Source organism: Priapulus caudatus, unplaced genomic scaffold, assembly GCF_000485595.1.
Source record: "Priapulus caudatus unplaced genomic scaffold, Priapulus_caudatus-5.0.1 Scaffold2558, whole genome shotgun sequence".
In the NCBI taxonomy this organism is placed as follows: Eukaryota; Metazoa; Priapulida; class Priapulimorpha; order Priapulimorphida; family Priapulidae; genus Priapulus; species Priapulus caudatus.
This window is the reverse complement of record NW_014579619.1, coordinates 8,863-26,827: the sequence shown is the minus strand read 5'-3', so window position 1 is coordinate 26,827 and position 17,965 is coordinate 8,863. Positions and strand designations below refer to the sequence as shown.

The window sequence follows — 17,965 nt, the reverse complement described above, 5'->3', positions numbered from 1 at the left end:
CATCTGTAATTCACTTCCGCACGCATATATTTGCTAATATATTGACTAATCGTGCGTCAATAAACCCAATATTCACAGAGAGTATGGAGTGTCTATATTCAAGCCGGTACGGGAATCATTTGCATAATATATTCTAGATATATTCCCAGATATAGCGTTTTTCAAGTTTCCAAAAGAGCATGATAGGTACTAGATTTATCACGTGTAGCATTTTACGTTTGCAAATAATAAATTCGTTTAGGATGGCAATGACAGATGCAGTGACTCGCTGACTGCTGTGCACACGAACAGAGACTGTACTTATTGATTGTTTAATTATATGTAATTATAATATCAATGTAAACTAATACAATTTACAATCTTGTGAAGCTAACAGTTAAAAGTTAGGGAAAACACTACTTGGTTCGGTGATCTGTGTAATTCTGCTGCCCTTTGTTCTGTGAAAAATACCAGTTAAGACGATATGCAATTTGTAAATATACATCATGTACATCACATGACACATGTAGATGGTCATGTACATAGACTTCGGAAGTGAATCTGCAACATAAGAAGAGCCGACATTGACGGGTTAAAAGACAGCCAATGCAAATATCTGCTAATTTGAGAGAATCATTTTGAGGCATCTCAATTTATGTGTCCAGCAGACAAGGGTTAAAATCACTGGCTGCTTCGAAATGTGATATGCTGTATCTATTTAAAAATATAACTATTATTAGTATGGGAAATTAGTAAAATACATTGCTTTCTCTGCTTCTCGTCGTGTGACTCATGGGGCATTATACATGTACCAGGCTTGATTTCATGAAATATACATGAACAGAAATATTTACTGCTGGGCACTGAAGTATATTATCATTATTGCTTATGGCAATATCAAAACTAAACCAACACATGCTGAATAATTTTGCTAATAAAATTCAAACTGTCTGTATTTTACCTTATTTTCCATAATTCCTTCACCCGATCCCTTCCATCTTTATTAAAAACACACGGGGGAAATCAAAAAATCTTTCTAGCAATAAATGTGAATAATGGTATTTGAGTAAAAAATATGGAAATTATATCGTTTTTATTATTATTATTGTTTGTAGAAAAAACAAACATCTCACAAAATCCGGTCACAGACTGAGGAATAAATTAAACTACAGATTGTAGCACAGTATATATACCGTGTGCACATTACGCATTGTGATGTTATGTGTGTATTGTGCATTAGTCTGTGTATAGTCTGTGATACGGTGTGGATGATCGTTTGGCATGTAAAAATAAATGTATAGCCGTTTAATAGAGCAAAATCTACTTGAAGACTAACATTTGACCTTCTAGATTCAGGAAATATATAATTAAAACTCCAGTCAAATATTATAATTAACGATAGAGACGTTTTAATGTTGCAACGTTACACATCCACGGTCTGTCACCACAGCCAGATTTTTAGTGTACCGCTACATTCGCTGGGCGGCGCCACCATTCAATTGCATTACACTATTTTGGCGTTGCGTCCAGTCTGTGTATCCGTTAGTCTGTGACGCAACCACAGGCTAAGGGATACAGTAGTCTGTCACGTAACCTTTGCAGTGATTCGCCAGGGCACACGCGCTGGCTGTGGAATCAAGTCCTCCCCCACCTGCACGCTCGCACTCAGTGCATATCTATCTATCAATTTATCTATTTTTTTACCTATCAATCTATCTATCTATCTATCTATCTATCTATCTATTTTTTTACCTATCAATCTATCTATCTATCTATCTATCTATCTATCTATCTATCTATCTATCTATCTATGCATTCATCAAATGTAAACCTGCTACCCTTGACCTTGGGTGAAAGGCACTCAAAATCAATAGGGTTCCACTGCCCCCTAAGGTCCACCTCTGAACCAAGTTTCTACCTCTAACGGTTGCAAAAATATCGAGCAGACGTCACAGACAGACACCCACACACGCACACGCACACGCACACACACACACACACAACACATACACACACACACACACACACGCACACACAACACACACACACACGCGCGCGCGCGCACACACACACACACACACACACACACAAACGGCCGGCGCGAAAACAATACCGTTCCGCTACACTACGTGCGGAGGATATAAACCATTCCTGCGAAGCGTTTGCCTACATTTCCAAGAATCATTACTACAGTCAAACCCCGTTAGTAGAAAACTGACGGGCCAAAGAAAAATAATTGTATTAAGCGGGTTTCGTATTAACCACTTCAAGAGGGGGTGGGTAAGGGGCGGTACTGTTCACAGTTCATAGTGAAAATAAACTGCTTTTCACATTTCCCAGTGAAAATAATGCTCTTCAGCAAAAGATTGCGTGCTGTAATTAATTTGCTAAATTTGATTAATTAATATTCGAGTTTCTTCGTCATGTATTTCGTTCAGATGACAAATTTCATCGAGAGCGTAGAGAGACATCTCTCTTATGTAATGGATATGAGTTTGATTGAATTTGATGAGCAGTTGTGTAGCAATGCCCTTTACAGTGTTACCCGTCCGTAACCCTAACAGTATCCGTAATTTGATTAATTAATATTCGAGTTTCTTCATCATATATTTCGTTCAGATTAATAACAGATTCAGAGGTTCGGATGAGATGGGCGCGCGTGCGTGAGTATACATGGGTACGTGCGTGCGTGCGAGCGTGCGTGCATGAGTATACCTGCTTACGTGCCTGCGTGCGTGCGTGCGTGCGTGCGTGCGTGCGTGCGTTCGTAGGTATACCTGCTTACGTGCGTGCGTGCGTGCGTGCATGGGTGAGTATACCTGCTTACGTGCGTGCGTGCGTGCATGCGTGTGTGCGTGAGTATACCTACTTACGTGCGTGCGTGCATGCGTGCGTGCGTGCGTGTGTGCATGCGTGTGCATGCGTGAGTATACGTGCTTACGTGCGTGCGCACATGCGTGAGTATACCTGCTTACGTGCGTGGGTGTGTGCATGCGTGCGTGCATGCGTACGTGTGTGTGAGTACGAGCGTGCGAGCGTGTTGTATGTTTGCTCAATACAATTCAGAAAATAGAACAACTCAATTAATAATTATTACCAATTATATGTATTTATACCACACGCGCACGCACGCACGCACGCACGCACGCACACACACACACACACACACACACACACATACACACACACACACACTCATGTAGTACGGGGTTTTAGCTAAGAGAGAGAGAGACATGAGGAATTTGCCACATTAGTTAGGCAAAAGCCCAGGGACGGCCGGTGAGGGACCCAGAAGACATTAGCTGCATACTTAAGAGCGGACATAATTTAATGTGGACAGAAGGCATTTCAAAATGGTACGAACACATTAACTTTAACAAGAATAGAGGCTGAGTTTATCATTAAGAGAGTAACATCGACGGTGGTTGGCGTGCCTACCTGGCACCGTCGTACGTTGGTCGTGACCGGTCGTTGTACCCACGACCCGCGACACAAATGAGTAAACAGGTCGGACGACGATGCAGACGGATAAAAGACAGGGGTTTTGGTGACAACGGGGGAGACGTCGGCCACATCTGACCGCTACGAGTACGCTGATTTTATCCGTGTTTGCACTAAACCGTACTTACCACCGCTTACCTGACTGTCTACGTCTACTATCTACGATCGACATATATTCTACTCCACACACACACAGATTTTTGACACTTCCCTTTTTAGACTAAGCTTACACGGTACGAACTTACAAGCCATACTGTAGTTGGCATTCCATTGTCAACTATGCAATATATAAGGGCGCTGGCAGTATACTGGCAGTATACTGGCAGAAGTGGCTATACATCAATAGCGCACTAAGCACTTCTGAAAACTGATCAGCAATGAGAAAATAAAAGATGAGGGGGGGGGGGTAAAACAACATCATGAGAATAGCAGCGATCCTGGAGAGCAAATATATCCACACATATCACATGCAAGCAGTAGCTATGTCATTGGCTGTGTGTTATCACGTGTCTATGGCTTTCCTCCCATGTGAGTTCGCTTGTGTTTCTTGAGACTGGATAGTTGAGCGCACCTGTAGTCACATGTGTCACATGCATAAGGCTTTTCGCCTGTGTGAATGCGCTTGTGTCGCTTGAGGCAAGACATTTGAGAGCATCTATAATCACACGTATCACATGCATAGGGTTTCTCTCCTGTGTGAGTTCGCTTGTGTGCCTGGAGAGCAGAGGATGACGTACATTTGTACTCGCATTTGTCACATGCATAGGGCTTTTCTCCTGAGTGAGTTCGAAAGTGCACCTTCAGACCACTCAAGTGAGAATATGAACATGAACAAATGTCACACACGTATGGTTTCTCTCCTGTATGAATGCGCTTGTGTTCCTTGAGTTTAGCCACTTCAGAGCATCTGTAGTCACACGTATCACATGCATAGAGCTTCTTTCCTGTGTGAGTTCGCTTGTGTGTCTTAAGATTTGCTGGTTGATTGCACCTGTAGTCACACATATCACACTTGTAGGGGTTCTCTCCTGTGTGAGTTCGCTTGTGTGCCTGGAGAGCAGAGAATGACATACATTTGTACTCGCATTTGTCACATGCATAAAGCTTATCACCCGAGTGAGTTCGAAAGTGCACCTTCAGACCACTCAAGTGAGAATATGAACATGAACAAATGTCACACACGTATGGTTTCTCTCCTGTATGGATGCGTTTGTGTTGCTTGAGTTTAGCCACTTCATAGCATCTGTAGTCACACGTATCACATGCATAGAGCTTCTCTCCTGTGTGAGTTCGCTTGTGTTTCTTAAGATTTGCTGGTTGATTGCACCTGTAGTCACATGTGTCACATGCAAAGGGTTTCTCTCCTGTGTGAGAGCGCATGTGTGTCTTAAGACTGGATAGGTGAGAGCACCTGTAGTCACATGTGTCACACTTGTAGGGTTTCTCTCCTGTGTGAGTTCGCTTGTGTGCCTGGAGAGCAGAGGATGACATACATTTGTACTCGCATGTGTCACATGCATAGGGCTTTTCTCCTGAGTGAGTTCGAAAGTGCTCCTTCAGATGATGCGAGTGAGAATATGAATATAAACAAATATCACACACGTAGGGTTTCTCTCCTGTGTGAGTTCGCTTGTGTGACTCAAGGTTGAATAGCTGAGTGCCCCTGTAGTCACATGTGTCGCATGCATAGGGTTTCTCACCCGTGTGAGTTCGAAAGTGAATCCTTAGGCTACTTGAGTTGAAACACGAATATGAACAAATGTCACACACGTAGGATTTCTCTCCTGTATGGGTGCGTTTGTGTAGCTTGAGTTGAGTCATACTAAAGCATCTATAGTCACACGTATCACACGCATAGGGTTTCTCTCCCGAGTGAATGAGCATGTGGGTCCGCAGATGCTTCTCTAGCGCGAATCTGTGACCACACGTATCACACGCGTGCGATTTCTCTCCTTCTGCAGGCGGTACATCTAAGTGGGAAGAGTCCATCACACGGGTGGGAAGCTAAGCAGTTTCTTCCCCCGCGCAGGTTCTCCCCTCTGTCGTTCGACTTCCTGCGGGGAAAAAAATCAACGTTAATCACCAACTACCTTCAGCTTTAGACATTCTTACTGTGAACATGGTTGTCTATATCAATACGATAAGATATCAATACCCACAAGTATTATGATGATAATGGACCTGTCGTTGGGCACCGTGACACCTATGGCCTTGAATTTCATTTAGGGATATGTTATAAAACTAGAAATGGTGGTTGTCGCCAACTACATGTATCCCCCGCGATCTAGTATGAAGGAAATATCTCCATAAGGACGTACAAGGTAGGTTAAGTGAAATAAGTCACAAAGACACATAGGTTTATTACACAGCTCATCTGCCTCAGATGTGTAAGTATACCAAGTCTGGTTGCGCTAGGTCAATTAGGGGCCGAGTTATAGAACGGAAAGGAAATATGATCAATTTCAATGTCAAGGTCAAATAAAGGTCGCAGTGACCTTGTTTTGGTACGCGACAAACCTTCTCCCCAAGTTGTGTAACTATACCAAGTTTGCTCGCGCTAGGTCAATTAGGGGCCAAATTATAGAGCGGAAGGGAATTATGACCAAAGTCAGAGTCAAATAAAGGTCGCAGTAACCTGGTTTTGGTACGCGACACACCTTCTCCCCAAGATGTGTAAGTATACCAAGGTTGGTCGCGTTATAAAGACAAATACGGGCCGAGTTATAGAACGGAAGAGAAATATGATCAAGGTCAATGTCAAGGTCAAATAAAGGGCGCAGTGACCTGGTTTTAGTATGCGACACGCCTTCTCCCCAGGATGTGTAAGTATACCAAGGTTGGTCATGCTAGGTCAATTAAGGGTCGAGTTATAGACGGAAGGGAAAGTGTCTGCGGCAGGGGCGGCCGGACAGACATGAAACCATAGTATCCCCGCCGACTTCATCGCGGGGGATACAGCAACGCATTTTCATGGATTCTAGGTGCCAATAAACTGCTACAGAACATTTTATTTCATACGTGATCTTGTAAATACGAAAACAAAATATCATAGTTCAATTAGTGTTTTGAAACAGGTGTACGATTAACAATTACATTTACAATTTACATTTAAAATTACATTTTTTTAAATAAAGAGAGGTCGTTAAAATTATCGCCCATCAACATTTACATGTCCAAGTAGGATGTTATTATTTTCATTCATATGGGAAAAAAATGCAAACTTGCATCTTGCGTGGACTTATATTTCTTAATATTTTTATTGAGCAGTAAAGGATATACATAGTACATACATGTATATTATACATATATTAATATACATATATATAGAATATTACACAGATATGGGTAAAATATACGTCATAGATATGGGAAAAGATTGTGGACGAAAATATTTTACGAAACGACGCGGTAATTGGATGATATCATTATTCAATCGCAATTTAGTGAGCAGCTAAATCATTTGCCAATTGTATTCGCCACTTAGTGTAATATAATCAAATCAGCTTTATTGTCAACAATATAGAAACCATTCTGCAACAGAAATTTTGGAATATGGATGTTATGTTATACGTTGTCCTAAACGTATGTGGTATTGTATAGTTTAGAACTTCTGGTATAATCCGTAGAATCAATTGAGACAAACACAGTTTAAGAAACACGTTTTATTCTTCCTCAGCCAACGAGGGCGACACCTAGCGTCAATATCCTTATGTATGGTTATTATAAAATTTAGTGCGCGGATATACAACAATGGAGTTATGCAAATATTCAGATTCCCTGGGTCATAAGCTTTTTGATACCACTCTCAACTCTCTATCTTTAGTGATTGCCGAGAAATTGCCAGATTTGTTCATGACAAATTCGCAAAATTCAGAAACAAAACTTTGAGAAAATTGAGGTTAAAAATAATTGTAATCAAATGCCAAGTTTCCATACCAACCAATACTTTATATTCAAGATATTGCCACCAAATGTTGCATACACACTCTTGGAACTATATCAAATGTTAATTCAAAACTTAAATTTAATTCAGGGTCCTCCAGGACCAACTTGGAGGGGGCGGCGATACCCTTACAGCTGAAAATCTTGACAAACTCGACCACAGACTGCATAAAACACTTGGTTTGGTTGTAAAAGTGAACAAAATCCTGATTGTTGGTTGGCACGCACACCACCAAAATCCAGTGCATCATGAATATCAAACACCTCGGACTCTTCGTCATCACTCTCATCTTCTACATCAGACACAATCACACGTTCATCATCAAAATAATCGAGTGCAAATTCCAGCAGTGCATTAGCATCTCTGCCATGCAAATTGCATCGGATCAGCTCGTTTAGCGCTTTCACTGCCAATGTTGCCATTATTCCGGCATGTATCGGTTTGTAAACAACAGCAACCAAGTCTACGTATATAAATGATTCAATATCCGTTCATTATCAGCCAATATTAATGGCATACTTCACTTAAAATGATGTTGTATTGCTTTGAATCGACGGAGAATTTCTAACCACGTTTTGATAACATAGGCGCCGCTGTAGTGTATAACCCATCCAGATATTTAGTGTTCCAATTGATACTATTACAGCTCGCAGTATGATGGATGCTTGGTGGTAGGGCATGACGGGGATGAATATCGCGGCTCTTTTATGGCGGGTAAATAACGAGCGTTAAGACAAAGCAGTGTTATTGGTTTATCTGGAATTATAACACAGTATAACGGTTACAGTATGGCGACGAGGATAAGCTTACATTCGACTGACACCTTCAGCTATCGCTTGACGGAGTTTGTCCGTCCTTGCTGAAACAGTTCTGGTCTTAGGAGGTTTATTTCCTGAGTTTGATCTGGCTGGGAGGTTCCTTCATGTTTTGGTCCCGATGGCAAAAGATTGCAAGTCGATGCCTTCAGCGCGGTACGCGAATGCAAAGGTCAGCACCTGAGGACAGTCCAGTAAGAGTATTATTGTTGACAGTGTGGGGGTCAAGGTTACACGATTTATATACACCCTACACCCAGAAGACTCGAGGAGGAAAGAAGGGGCATGGAGTATTTGCTTGTCACAATCTGCCTGTCGTGAAACAGGAGATGGTGGAGGTGAGGAGCGCGCCGTTAGTGTGTGAGAACACGTTTAAAGGCAGGCCGTTGTTATAATATTGTCCACAGATCTTGTGGTGCAGTTAATCGTGCCGTTCGAGAGAATATGTTTATGGAAGCGATGCAGAGCAAATGAGCGCCTGATAAGCCGCGTACATCACACGCCGTGAGAGCAGGGCTGCCATTGCGAATTTATAGATGAGGATAGGCAATCATGCCATATCTTATCCTACATATTCGGCGTCACGGTCTGTCCGTGGACACTCCTACGAACGGTGAAAACAGCTGACATTGGCAAAATTGCAGGAGATTGCTTGTGCCTATGCGCTGTGGAGACTCAGTTGGAGAGGTCGACCAATGAGCTGTCCATAGCGTAACGGTAAACCGCAAAGGGATAAACCGTTAAAGCTGTGCTAAGGACGGGATTGTATCGGAAAACCCACTGCGACATCCAAGGTGTGTGTTATAGATGTGGACAACAGGCGGGACATTTACTGGCAAGACTGTAACTGCCCGGGCTAAGGCAACAATGTCGTACTATGTTCGAACTATGGCCTATTATTGGCAAAAATGTTCTGTAAATCTAGTGACAGGCACGTCGGACTCTTCCGAATGCGCTGAAGGATGGTAAACGAAGCGTGGTAACTTAAATTACGCTAAACTACCAACGAGGAAGATGGTGACCGATGAGGTACACATTTGTGTAACGTAACTGACTGTTGACAAAGTAGAGTCCAGCCGGTTGCGGAGCGCCCGTCCGGTACCAGTGCAATGGTTATTGCTCTGGTGCAGTGCAAACTTCAGTTCTGCCTAGTTCTCTCGGACGTGTGGAGCAGCTGAAAGAAAGCGGATCAGTGATGTGATCCATAATGTCGAAACCAGCTCTTCGCAGGCTTGCGCTCTAAAGTTCCATTCACCTGTAATGCGTACCTCTTCAGTGGCACAGCGTAGTGCAAACACCAGCTGTGATGCGAGATCATTGTTGTGAGGAAGTGGCGCCATTATAGGAAGAAAACTGCCCATGCAGCTCGGGTGTGGCTGAGCTGGATGAATTATAACCACATTAGCAAGTGCGGCATGAGAGGAATTTGAAAAATGCTGTACAGGGGGTAAGCTAACGAGTTACAATACACCAGTTGGGCGAAAAATACACGGTCGGGGCTGGCAGGGGCGATTTCGCCCCCGAAATGGCCAAAAACGGCCCCCGCCGATAAAGCATATATCGGGGGCGCTCCCAAAAGAAAAAGCTCGCCCTTGGAAGTCGATTTGTTCCAGTCGGGTCCTCGACCCTTCCCGCTCTTCGCTCGGCGTTCAGCTGCGAGGCTCTGCCGTACGGTACAAGCCGGTTCCACGGCGGCGGTAGTTCCATGCTAGACTGTCTCCAGTTGTCAGGTGTTTCTCATTTACGTTCATTGATGGTCGTTGCACTGTGTACTTACTGCTATTGCATTCATCAAGGTAGATAATAAACACAGATGTTGGTTACTACTTACTACTCTTTGTTATCATAGCCGCGCGCGCCGCCGCGGCACGTGCTGTGCCTGGTTGCCTCGTGTGTGCCTGCGCGCGTGCGTGCGTGCATGCCTGTGTTGTGCCGGTGTGCTTGGCTGTGCTGCTGCGCGGCGTTGGCATGTCGTGGCGTGCCTGCGCGCTCTTGCGTGCTTGCATGCCGTGGTGGCGTGTGTGCCTGCGGGCCTTAGCCTCCGGTAGACCCGTAGACAACTACCGTTAGGATTTATGAACGAAGCAAGCAAGTCCATTAAACTGGCAACCCGCCGTAATCCATGCGAAAATTCCCGTAATCAATTCCACACGTATATTTTTCCTTGCCGGCACACTCCGTGTAGTGATCCCGCTTGTTAGCTTGTTTCCGTCATTCCCGGATAAGAGTTTGCTATCGCTCTCTCATTTTGTTCGCAATGCCACCCTCTACATTTTAGTAGTGTTAGTTACCACGCTGAAACAAATCGAGTGCCCTTCCCCCCCCCGAGTCTTCATCAATGCGCCCCTGCCAGCAGGCCAGCACGCAGGTCGCATGTCAAGCCTACACGTGTCTCGCGCGGCCGCTTTCTCAAACCCTGACTTCACGCCTTACCAGCGCCTGGACCTAGTACAAGGCTTCGCGTTACAATAGATCTTCTCGCCTCGTACAGATTCCACTCTTTATTTGCGCTCGTGATCACGTTCATGTGCGTGGCAGCGTTATGTTACTCAATTTAGAACGTCAGTTAATTTGCCGTAATGGAGTCGCTTCCTTGTTCGAGCGGTGCCTCGAGCGCGCCATTGAGGCCTGAATGATGGTTGCTACGCCCATGTTCACGCGGCGAAGGCAAAACACTCGTAATCGGGCTCTCACGGGTGCACAAAGGCAAACGAAAAGCCAGTTTCTAGAAGTGACCGGTGGAAGCATGGGCTTGAAGGATCAGGACCCCGGATGCATACGCTCTGCGTGCAGATGAAAGCTGTACTGCATAGTGTGTAGGTGCGTCCTAGAACAGGACGAGCGCAACCGAGGGTCAGTTAAATGATCCCTACATACAGACGTCAACACTAATGAAAATTTGCCCGCCATGAGACACGGGAGAGTCTTGGGCACAAGCGCAGCAGTATGGTGATAAGTTACTTTTCTGATCTCGCTAGGAAAATTACGAACTCTTTAGAGGTCGGAGTCTCTACTGTAGCTTTTATACTTCATTATAAGTCTAATATTACTAAGCTATATAGGCTCGTACACGACGAACTTTACTCGCGTTAAGCGTTACTCGACGTTAGCGATTATGTAGGCGTCCTCACGAAAACCCGATAGCGCTTCTTACCGATTTATTATGCGTTGCGTGCCCGGTGCGTGCGTCGCTGTATGGTAAACGTGCATGTGTGCGTGCGTGTGTGCGCGCATGTGACGGCTACACGTGTTCGTGGCGTGAGCCGTGCCGCGCTTGTGCAAGTTACACGTGTGTGCATCGTGTGCGTGCCGTCGTACGTGGCGTGTGTGTGCAGGTACGCGTGCGGCTGGTGCTGCAGTGTGCACGTTGACGTGCTGGTGTGCGTGCGTCGTGCCACGTTCACGTGTGTGCATGAGTCGTGTAGTCGTGCGCTATTGTGCATTACACGTGCGTGCGTGCGTGTGTGGGTGCCGTGTGTCTGTTGTAGAGTGTTAGCACTTTTCAGACATTCCTCTTACATAATTGAATTCGCATACATGTTCTAATGACCCGTTCGTATGCATTTTTATTGTTTCCATTTTTCCTAGATTATTTTTTCTTTTCAGATTACCTGGCAAAAATGATACGCGTATACTGCAAACCCTCCGTTAAGGCAGTGATGTTGCTGCTGAGCAGCGGTCTTCAACAAGATGTTCGTGAACTCTTCGACATAGCCTACCATCTTGCAAACATGTTGAATTGCCGTTTTCTACTTCCATCACTGCTGACTACTGAGAAGCGCGTCATGGCGTGGATCTGGGATCTACATACTTGAACCCATTCCAGGTCTCACACTTTCCAAATTCCTGGCTGAGCTTCGCTCTCGGGTGCTTGTTGCATCGTGCATCATTATGCTGACGGCTACATCGCATCGCATTGATGGCAGCACGCGACAGGAGCTCGCTGGAGAAGGAACTGATGTACATCAAGTACCTTGATGATGGCATTCCATGCTAACGTTTCTTTGGGCGCTTAGTCACTGACTGTAGATAACTTTTTTCGATGCTCAGAATATGACATTCAGAACATTGCCATTTCTTTAGATTACATTTGTGTCGCTGATCATAGAACATTCCATGAGAATAATCCATGTATCTTAATGGATTTTTTCAATTTCCTGGTTTATCGGTTTATTTTGTTCCATACTTAAAAATCAATCTTGTTGCATTTGTTATTTCCGTTAGAGGATGTTGGCCATGCTAGACTGAAGGGGTACTGGGCTCTGACAACTTGTTCTTCCACCACTAACTTCTGGACTGGAAGAAGATATTGTGGGGGAGTTCTGCAGAGATGCGTGCAGTGTGCACTTTGCTGCAGGGAAGGCGTTATCGCTCAGCTTCACGGAATGCCATAGCTTATGCGGGGCGTCCCATTGTATCGCCCATAGACTGGAGATTTATCAGCCAAGGATGCCTTCAAGGGCACATTCTTTCCTAAGCAGGTTAGAATATACAGCCATATTTCAGTCATTTTATTTCTGTTGGCCAGATATGTCCAATCTCACTGTCCTTTCACAGGCGTCGACTTTCTATTTTTTTTTTTACTCACAGTGTGTATATTAAAAAATACATACCTTTCGACTGACCTCACACATCGCACTCGATCAACATCACAGCTAGGTGTGCTTGACTCATTGTATAAGGCGGAGATTTCAAATTGTATTTTAGCATTCAAGTTTTGCGTTTTAAAATTTCGAAGGGAATTGTCATTATTATCAATATATAAGGTTTGTTTTCCTTCCCAATTTGATATGACATTGATTTTCATCGCCATATATTATTTTGTGAAGTTTGCTTTTTAACAATTTATATACTATTTTGTAGAAAGAAAATCTCCTTTTTTAAGTCAACCAGTAAATTTCTTCCTGTATTCCATGTGTGTATGTGTAAAAAGCTCTAACAATTTTACCAGACTTCCTTTTCTCCTGTTTTTTTTCTTTCTTTAGATTGATGCTTTGCTTGACGATTTTCTGGCCTTTGTATCGCAAGATCTCCAAAGCGTCTTAGAGACTGCTGACAGCTATGGCGGAGCTCTATGGATGAAGCATCATGAGGCCAACCGCACTGATGGACCATGGTGGTTGTTGACGCACAAGCGAAGTCTCTCCAGGCCCGTGGAGAGGACACTCGTCTGCGGGCCAGCCGTCTTACGAGATCGGAAGTTGAGCAGAGAGGCACGTCAGGCGAAAGAAGTATGCTGTTAAAGCTAGGGGCATGCGTAAAAGATGCTGCTCCTACAAGTTTTGTGCTGTTACATGCGCCATGCTACATTGTTTTGCAAGAACTTCGCAGGTGTTCCCTTGATGTTTCCAGAAGGGCATTTGCCTAGCTGATGTGATAGACGTCGGAAAGAACACGAAGAGCATTTCTTCATGAACAATGTGCATCAGGTATGGACCAACTTCAGTCTGTGAAGCGGCAGCTGCGTGAGCGAAGCTACCGCAGCTCTTGCTTTGACTGGACTTTGAAACTGGACCGTGCTCAGTTTTCTTTCGCTTCTGGACCACATCAATGTCCGCCACTCATCAATGCCTGGGAGCAGAGTTTTCCACTTTCAGGGATGATGAGCTCTTGTCAGCCGTCCGTCACTGGAATCCAGACCTGCCGGGTAGACTGAGCGAACTTGGGCCTGTAGGTGCATGACGACGTGAAGGTCCTTGTGGATCACTTCAGGCCTTGCCTTGTTGCATGGCTGTGACTCCTGATGCGGCTTTTATAGCAGAGTGGCTCCGTTGAAGAGTACTCCACATCTACTACAAACCAGGGTTCATGGAAGACGTTCTGGGAAACTTTTCTAACCTCGGCAAAATGTGTCACAAACTTTTTCATGTCATGGATCTTGCAAGTCTTGCACTCGCTTACAGCAACTGTTTGACGCGGTTTTCACTGTGAATCGAATCAAAACCGCCTGGAGGTGGGTGAGCTACTTCTTCAACCCTCGATGGCACCTCATTGTGATTCTTAGAGGGGCTCGGAGGAAGTGTACCGCTTCTAGTCGGGCAGTAACAAATGGTTTAAGCAGGAAAGCAGAGCGGCGCTCCGCTGTTGTGGGCCTATGCGCCCAGACTCGCTTCACTGATGGCGCTGGCGAGAAGAGGCCATTGAGGATTGAAGAGGCATCCGTCGTCCGGTTAAGAAGAAGTGAAAACCAGATTAAGTTGGAATGTAGAGCTACTGAACTGTAAGAACAAAGTCTACAACTAACTTATTCGTTTGTATTACTGTGATGTATTCACTATTTCAGTGCATTTGTGGTTGTGACTTGTGAATTGTGAGTTGTGATTCTGTTAGTCGATAATACTGTTTGATATTGACTGTTTTCTGTTTTGTTGTAAAGCTTGCAAATTGGCTTGGGGCGCTGTGGGGTGTTGTGGTGTAGTGTGATGTGGTGTGTGTGTGCTGTGTGTTGTGGACTGCTGTGTGATGTGTGTGTGTGTGTTGTGTGTGTGCTGTGTGTGGGTGTGGAGTGTTAGTGTGTGTGTTGTGTGTGTGTTTGCACCCGCAGTGTGTATTAGCTTACTGTGTTGTGTGTATATTGAGCGAAACAGGCCCTGCAAAAAGAGGTCGCCCGTGAAAGTGGAAAAAGAGCCCTGGAAATGAAAAATGTGCCCCCGAATTTGCCGGGGCTTTCAAACAACGCCTGGAAAAAAATTATTTTTTCACTGTATACAACTAGCATATCATGAGTCGGTACAACCGTGGTCAACCTGTCAGGAGAGTCCATTTGCGCTCCGTGGAAAAATTGACCAGATAACTGGAAGAACTGGACGTCTAACTGGATTATCATCGAGCGGTGTAGAAGGGCGCGACACGTCTGGTCAAGCGGCTTGGTGGTGTAGCGAAGCCGAACGGCGGCATTCGAGTCGGTGTGGTCGACCTTAAGGGCAAGCAAACTAAAGCGATCATCCGTGGCGCCAACTACATACCAACCGTGGATGCAGGTCGCTTACATGATAACTGAACAACAGAAACGGTTTCAGCAAACTCGACGTCAATAAGGAATTCACCAGTGGAGTTGAACCCGAGATCACGTGACATAACAACCGGTCGTCGACGCATGCTGGTTATTCCGAGTACGAAAAGGGTTACATGTTGCGGGATTCGGCAGCACCAGAGAATATCGATGCTCTAGACACGAGGTTCGTGGCGCGGAGCGGGGCCAGTAACATTTCGACGACATTATCGATCTTCATGCGAGATACACAAGCAGAACATGATAAAATCATGCTCAAGTGTACTGAAGAGATTGAATGAGCGTGTGACTGCTTTATAAGGGACAAGGTGGCAAGTTTCCCTGACACGATGAATTCATGGGAATTCTGTTGTCCCAATCCCAGAGTGTGGGTCCAACGAAGAGAAGGTCAGAGCCATAGGTGGATGTCGGAGCCTGAAACCGCAGCGAAAGTACGCTAGTTTCCTGGCCTGGGTCAACTTCAGTGGCAGAGGTTCATCACCGGATTTTGTAGTGGTGAGTGAACCGATGAAGGAGAGCTACCAGAAAGGCGACAAATTCAAATGGCCGCGAAACAGACCAACGTTCCAAGAACTGAAACGTCGGTTGGCCAATCACGAACACATTGGCTTACTTTAGACAAGGGGAGAACAACAGGTCATAGCGGATGCAGGACCTGTCGGTCTTGGCGGGATACCTGGTTCATCAGGAGCGGACAGAGCCCAGAGTTGTGAGCTATGCCAGCCGCAGTCTCAGCGATGTAGAGCGCAGGTATTCGCAAACCGAAAGGAGGCGCTAGCATTAGTGTGGCCATGTGAGAAGTTTCATACGTATTGTATGGCATCACGTTTGAACTAGTTACAGATCACAAGCCTCTGGAAGTGATCTATTTAGCCAGATACGAAACCATCTGCTCGCAGTCGAAGATGGGTATTACGCTTGCAGCATACGTGCTTCGATGTCGTGTAGCAAACCGGGGAAGAATAACATTGCTGATGCGTTATCTCGGTTAACACAAGTCACAAGCACAGAACGTGCGCTGAAAATATGTCCAGTTTGTCACTAAGCAGCGACCGCGAGCTATGACGACACAGGAGATCGAAGATGAGTCAGCCAGGGATGCTGACTACAAGAAGTGCGACAATGTATCAGTCTGCAGAAGAAATGGAAGATTGGCAGTCAGCAGGCGTACAAACATTTTGCGAGATAACTATGTGTGTTGGCAATGTAGTGCTGCGTGATAGAGAGATCGTCCTGCCATGTAAACTGCGACCATGGGACTTGAACTAGCTCATGAATGGCACCCAGGCATTGTGGCCATGAAGCAACTGTTGAGAACCAAACTGTGGTGGCCGAATATCGACAAAGAGGCTGAACGCCCAATGCCGTGCCTGCCACAGCTGCACCACTTGTTGGTATGCCAAATGCACCTGAGCCTATGTCGCGAACAACATGCCCAAGGGAGCCGTGGGAGGATGTGGCGGTGGATTTTCTTGGACCGTTACCAAATGGGAGTAGTCTGCCTAGTAGTGGTAAATTACTATAGTAGATACTTTGAAGTGCATTCATGAGGAGCACCACCTCTTGAGAAAACAATTGAGCACTGCGGAATGTTTGTGACACACGGTCTCCCAGTGACACTCTCATCTGACAACGGCCACAGTTCAGGTCTGTGATTCAGCCCAATATTGCAAGGACAATGGCATCAAATTGTGCCGGAAAACACCTCTATGGCCACAGGCCAATGGAGAGGTTGAGCGCCCAAAACAGTATCATTGCCTGAGAAAGACTCAAAATCAGGCCAAGTTGAGGTGAAAGATGCAGCCAAGCAGTGCGGAAATTCCTCATGCGCAGCGCCGACACACATGCCACGACAGGTGTCACACCATCCGAACTGATGTTTCGGCGAAACATCAGGACTAAATTACCTGAGTTTAAGGAACGTAACTTTATGGATGAAGGTGTGAGGGATCACGACTCTGAGAAAAAGGAGAGACAGAAGAAAATATGCTGACCAGAGAAGGAAGGCACGACCAGTACTTAATGCCAGGCGAAGGGTACTACTCGAGGGGAGAAGGATAATAAACTCTCGACAACGTTTGAATCTGAGCCTTACACGTTAGTCAGCAAGACGGGGAACAAAGTTATTGTTGAATCAACCACAAGGTGAGGTACGAAGAACAGTCTTTCATAAAGAAGTACAACGAGCGCCAGATAGCCCACTCGCCGAGTATGATGAGGACAGCAACATCGTACCAGATGAGCTACCGGAGGAGGGGAATCCAGTAACTGAAGCTCCAGCAGAAAGTGATGACCCCGAAGCAGACCTGTGCGCGTGCGAACAGCACCGAGAGATTTAAGGACTTTGTTGTGGGTGCAGTTCAACGTGAATAGTGATTTTGGTTTACTACTCGTTCCATTGTTTGGTTGTAATACTGATCTGCATGATGAGTCAAAATGACTTTGATACAAGGAATAGTTTACACAGGGAAGTGGTTGAGAGCTACAGGTAACAACCGGCGTATAAGAACATTAGATTTTAAAGAACATGTTCGGCTAAATTCCATTTAGACCTTCTCACATAAGACACCTTGTTTTAGCTAAGATTTTAAAGTATGCGCTTCTTCACTTTTCCTGCAGCGCTGAAAGACTTAAAAGAAAACCAGGTAAAATGAAAAAAGACCGAGCTCAACAGTAGTCGCTGCCGAATAACAATGCCAATGCCAATGCATGCCC

General features: G+C 45.1%; 1 protein-coding gene across 1 annotated transcript; it reads right to left on the bottom strand.

The window, feature by feature from the left end:
• Positions 1-3,147: 3,147 nt before the first annotated feature.
• Positions 3,148-5,528, bottom strand: LOC106818823 (zinc finger protein 227-like). The gene has a single exon (XM_014823496.1). It carries the CDS (start codon positions 5,467-5,469, stop codon positions 3,991-3,993), a length of 1,479 nt encoding a protein of 492 aa, XP_014678982.1. The 5' UTR covers positions 5,470-5,528; the 3' UTR covers positions 3,148-3,990.
• Between the last annotated feature and the right edge of the window lie 12,437 nt (positions 5,529-17,965).

Coding starts and splice junctions, on each gene's coding strand:
- LOC106818823 (XM_014823496.1), bottom strand. CDS start 5,469: ATGGACTCTTCCCACTTAGATGTACCGCCTGCAGAAGGAGAGAAATCG.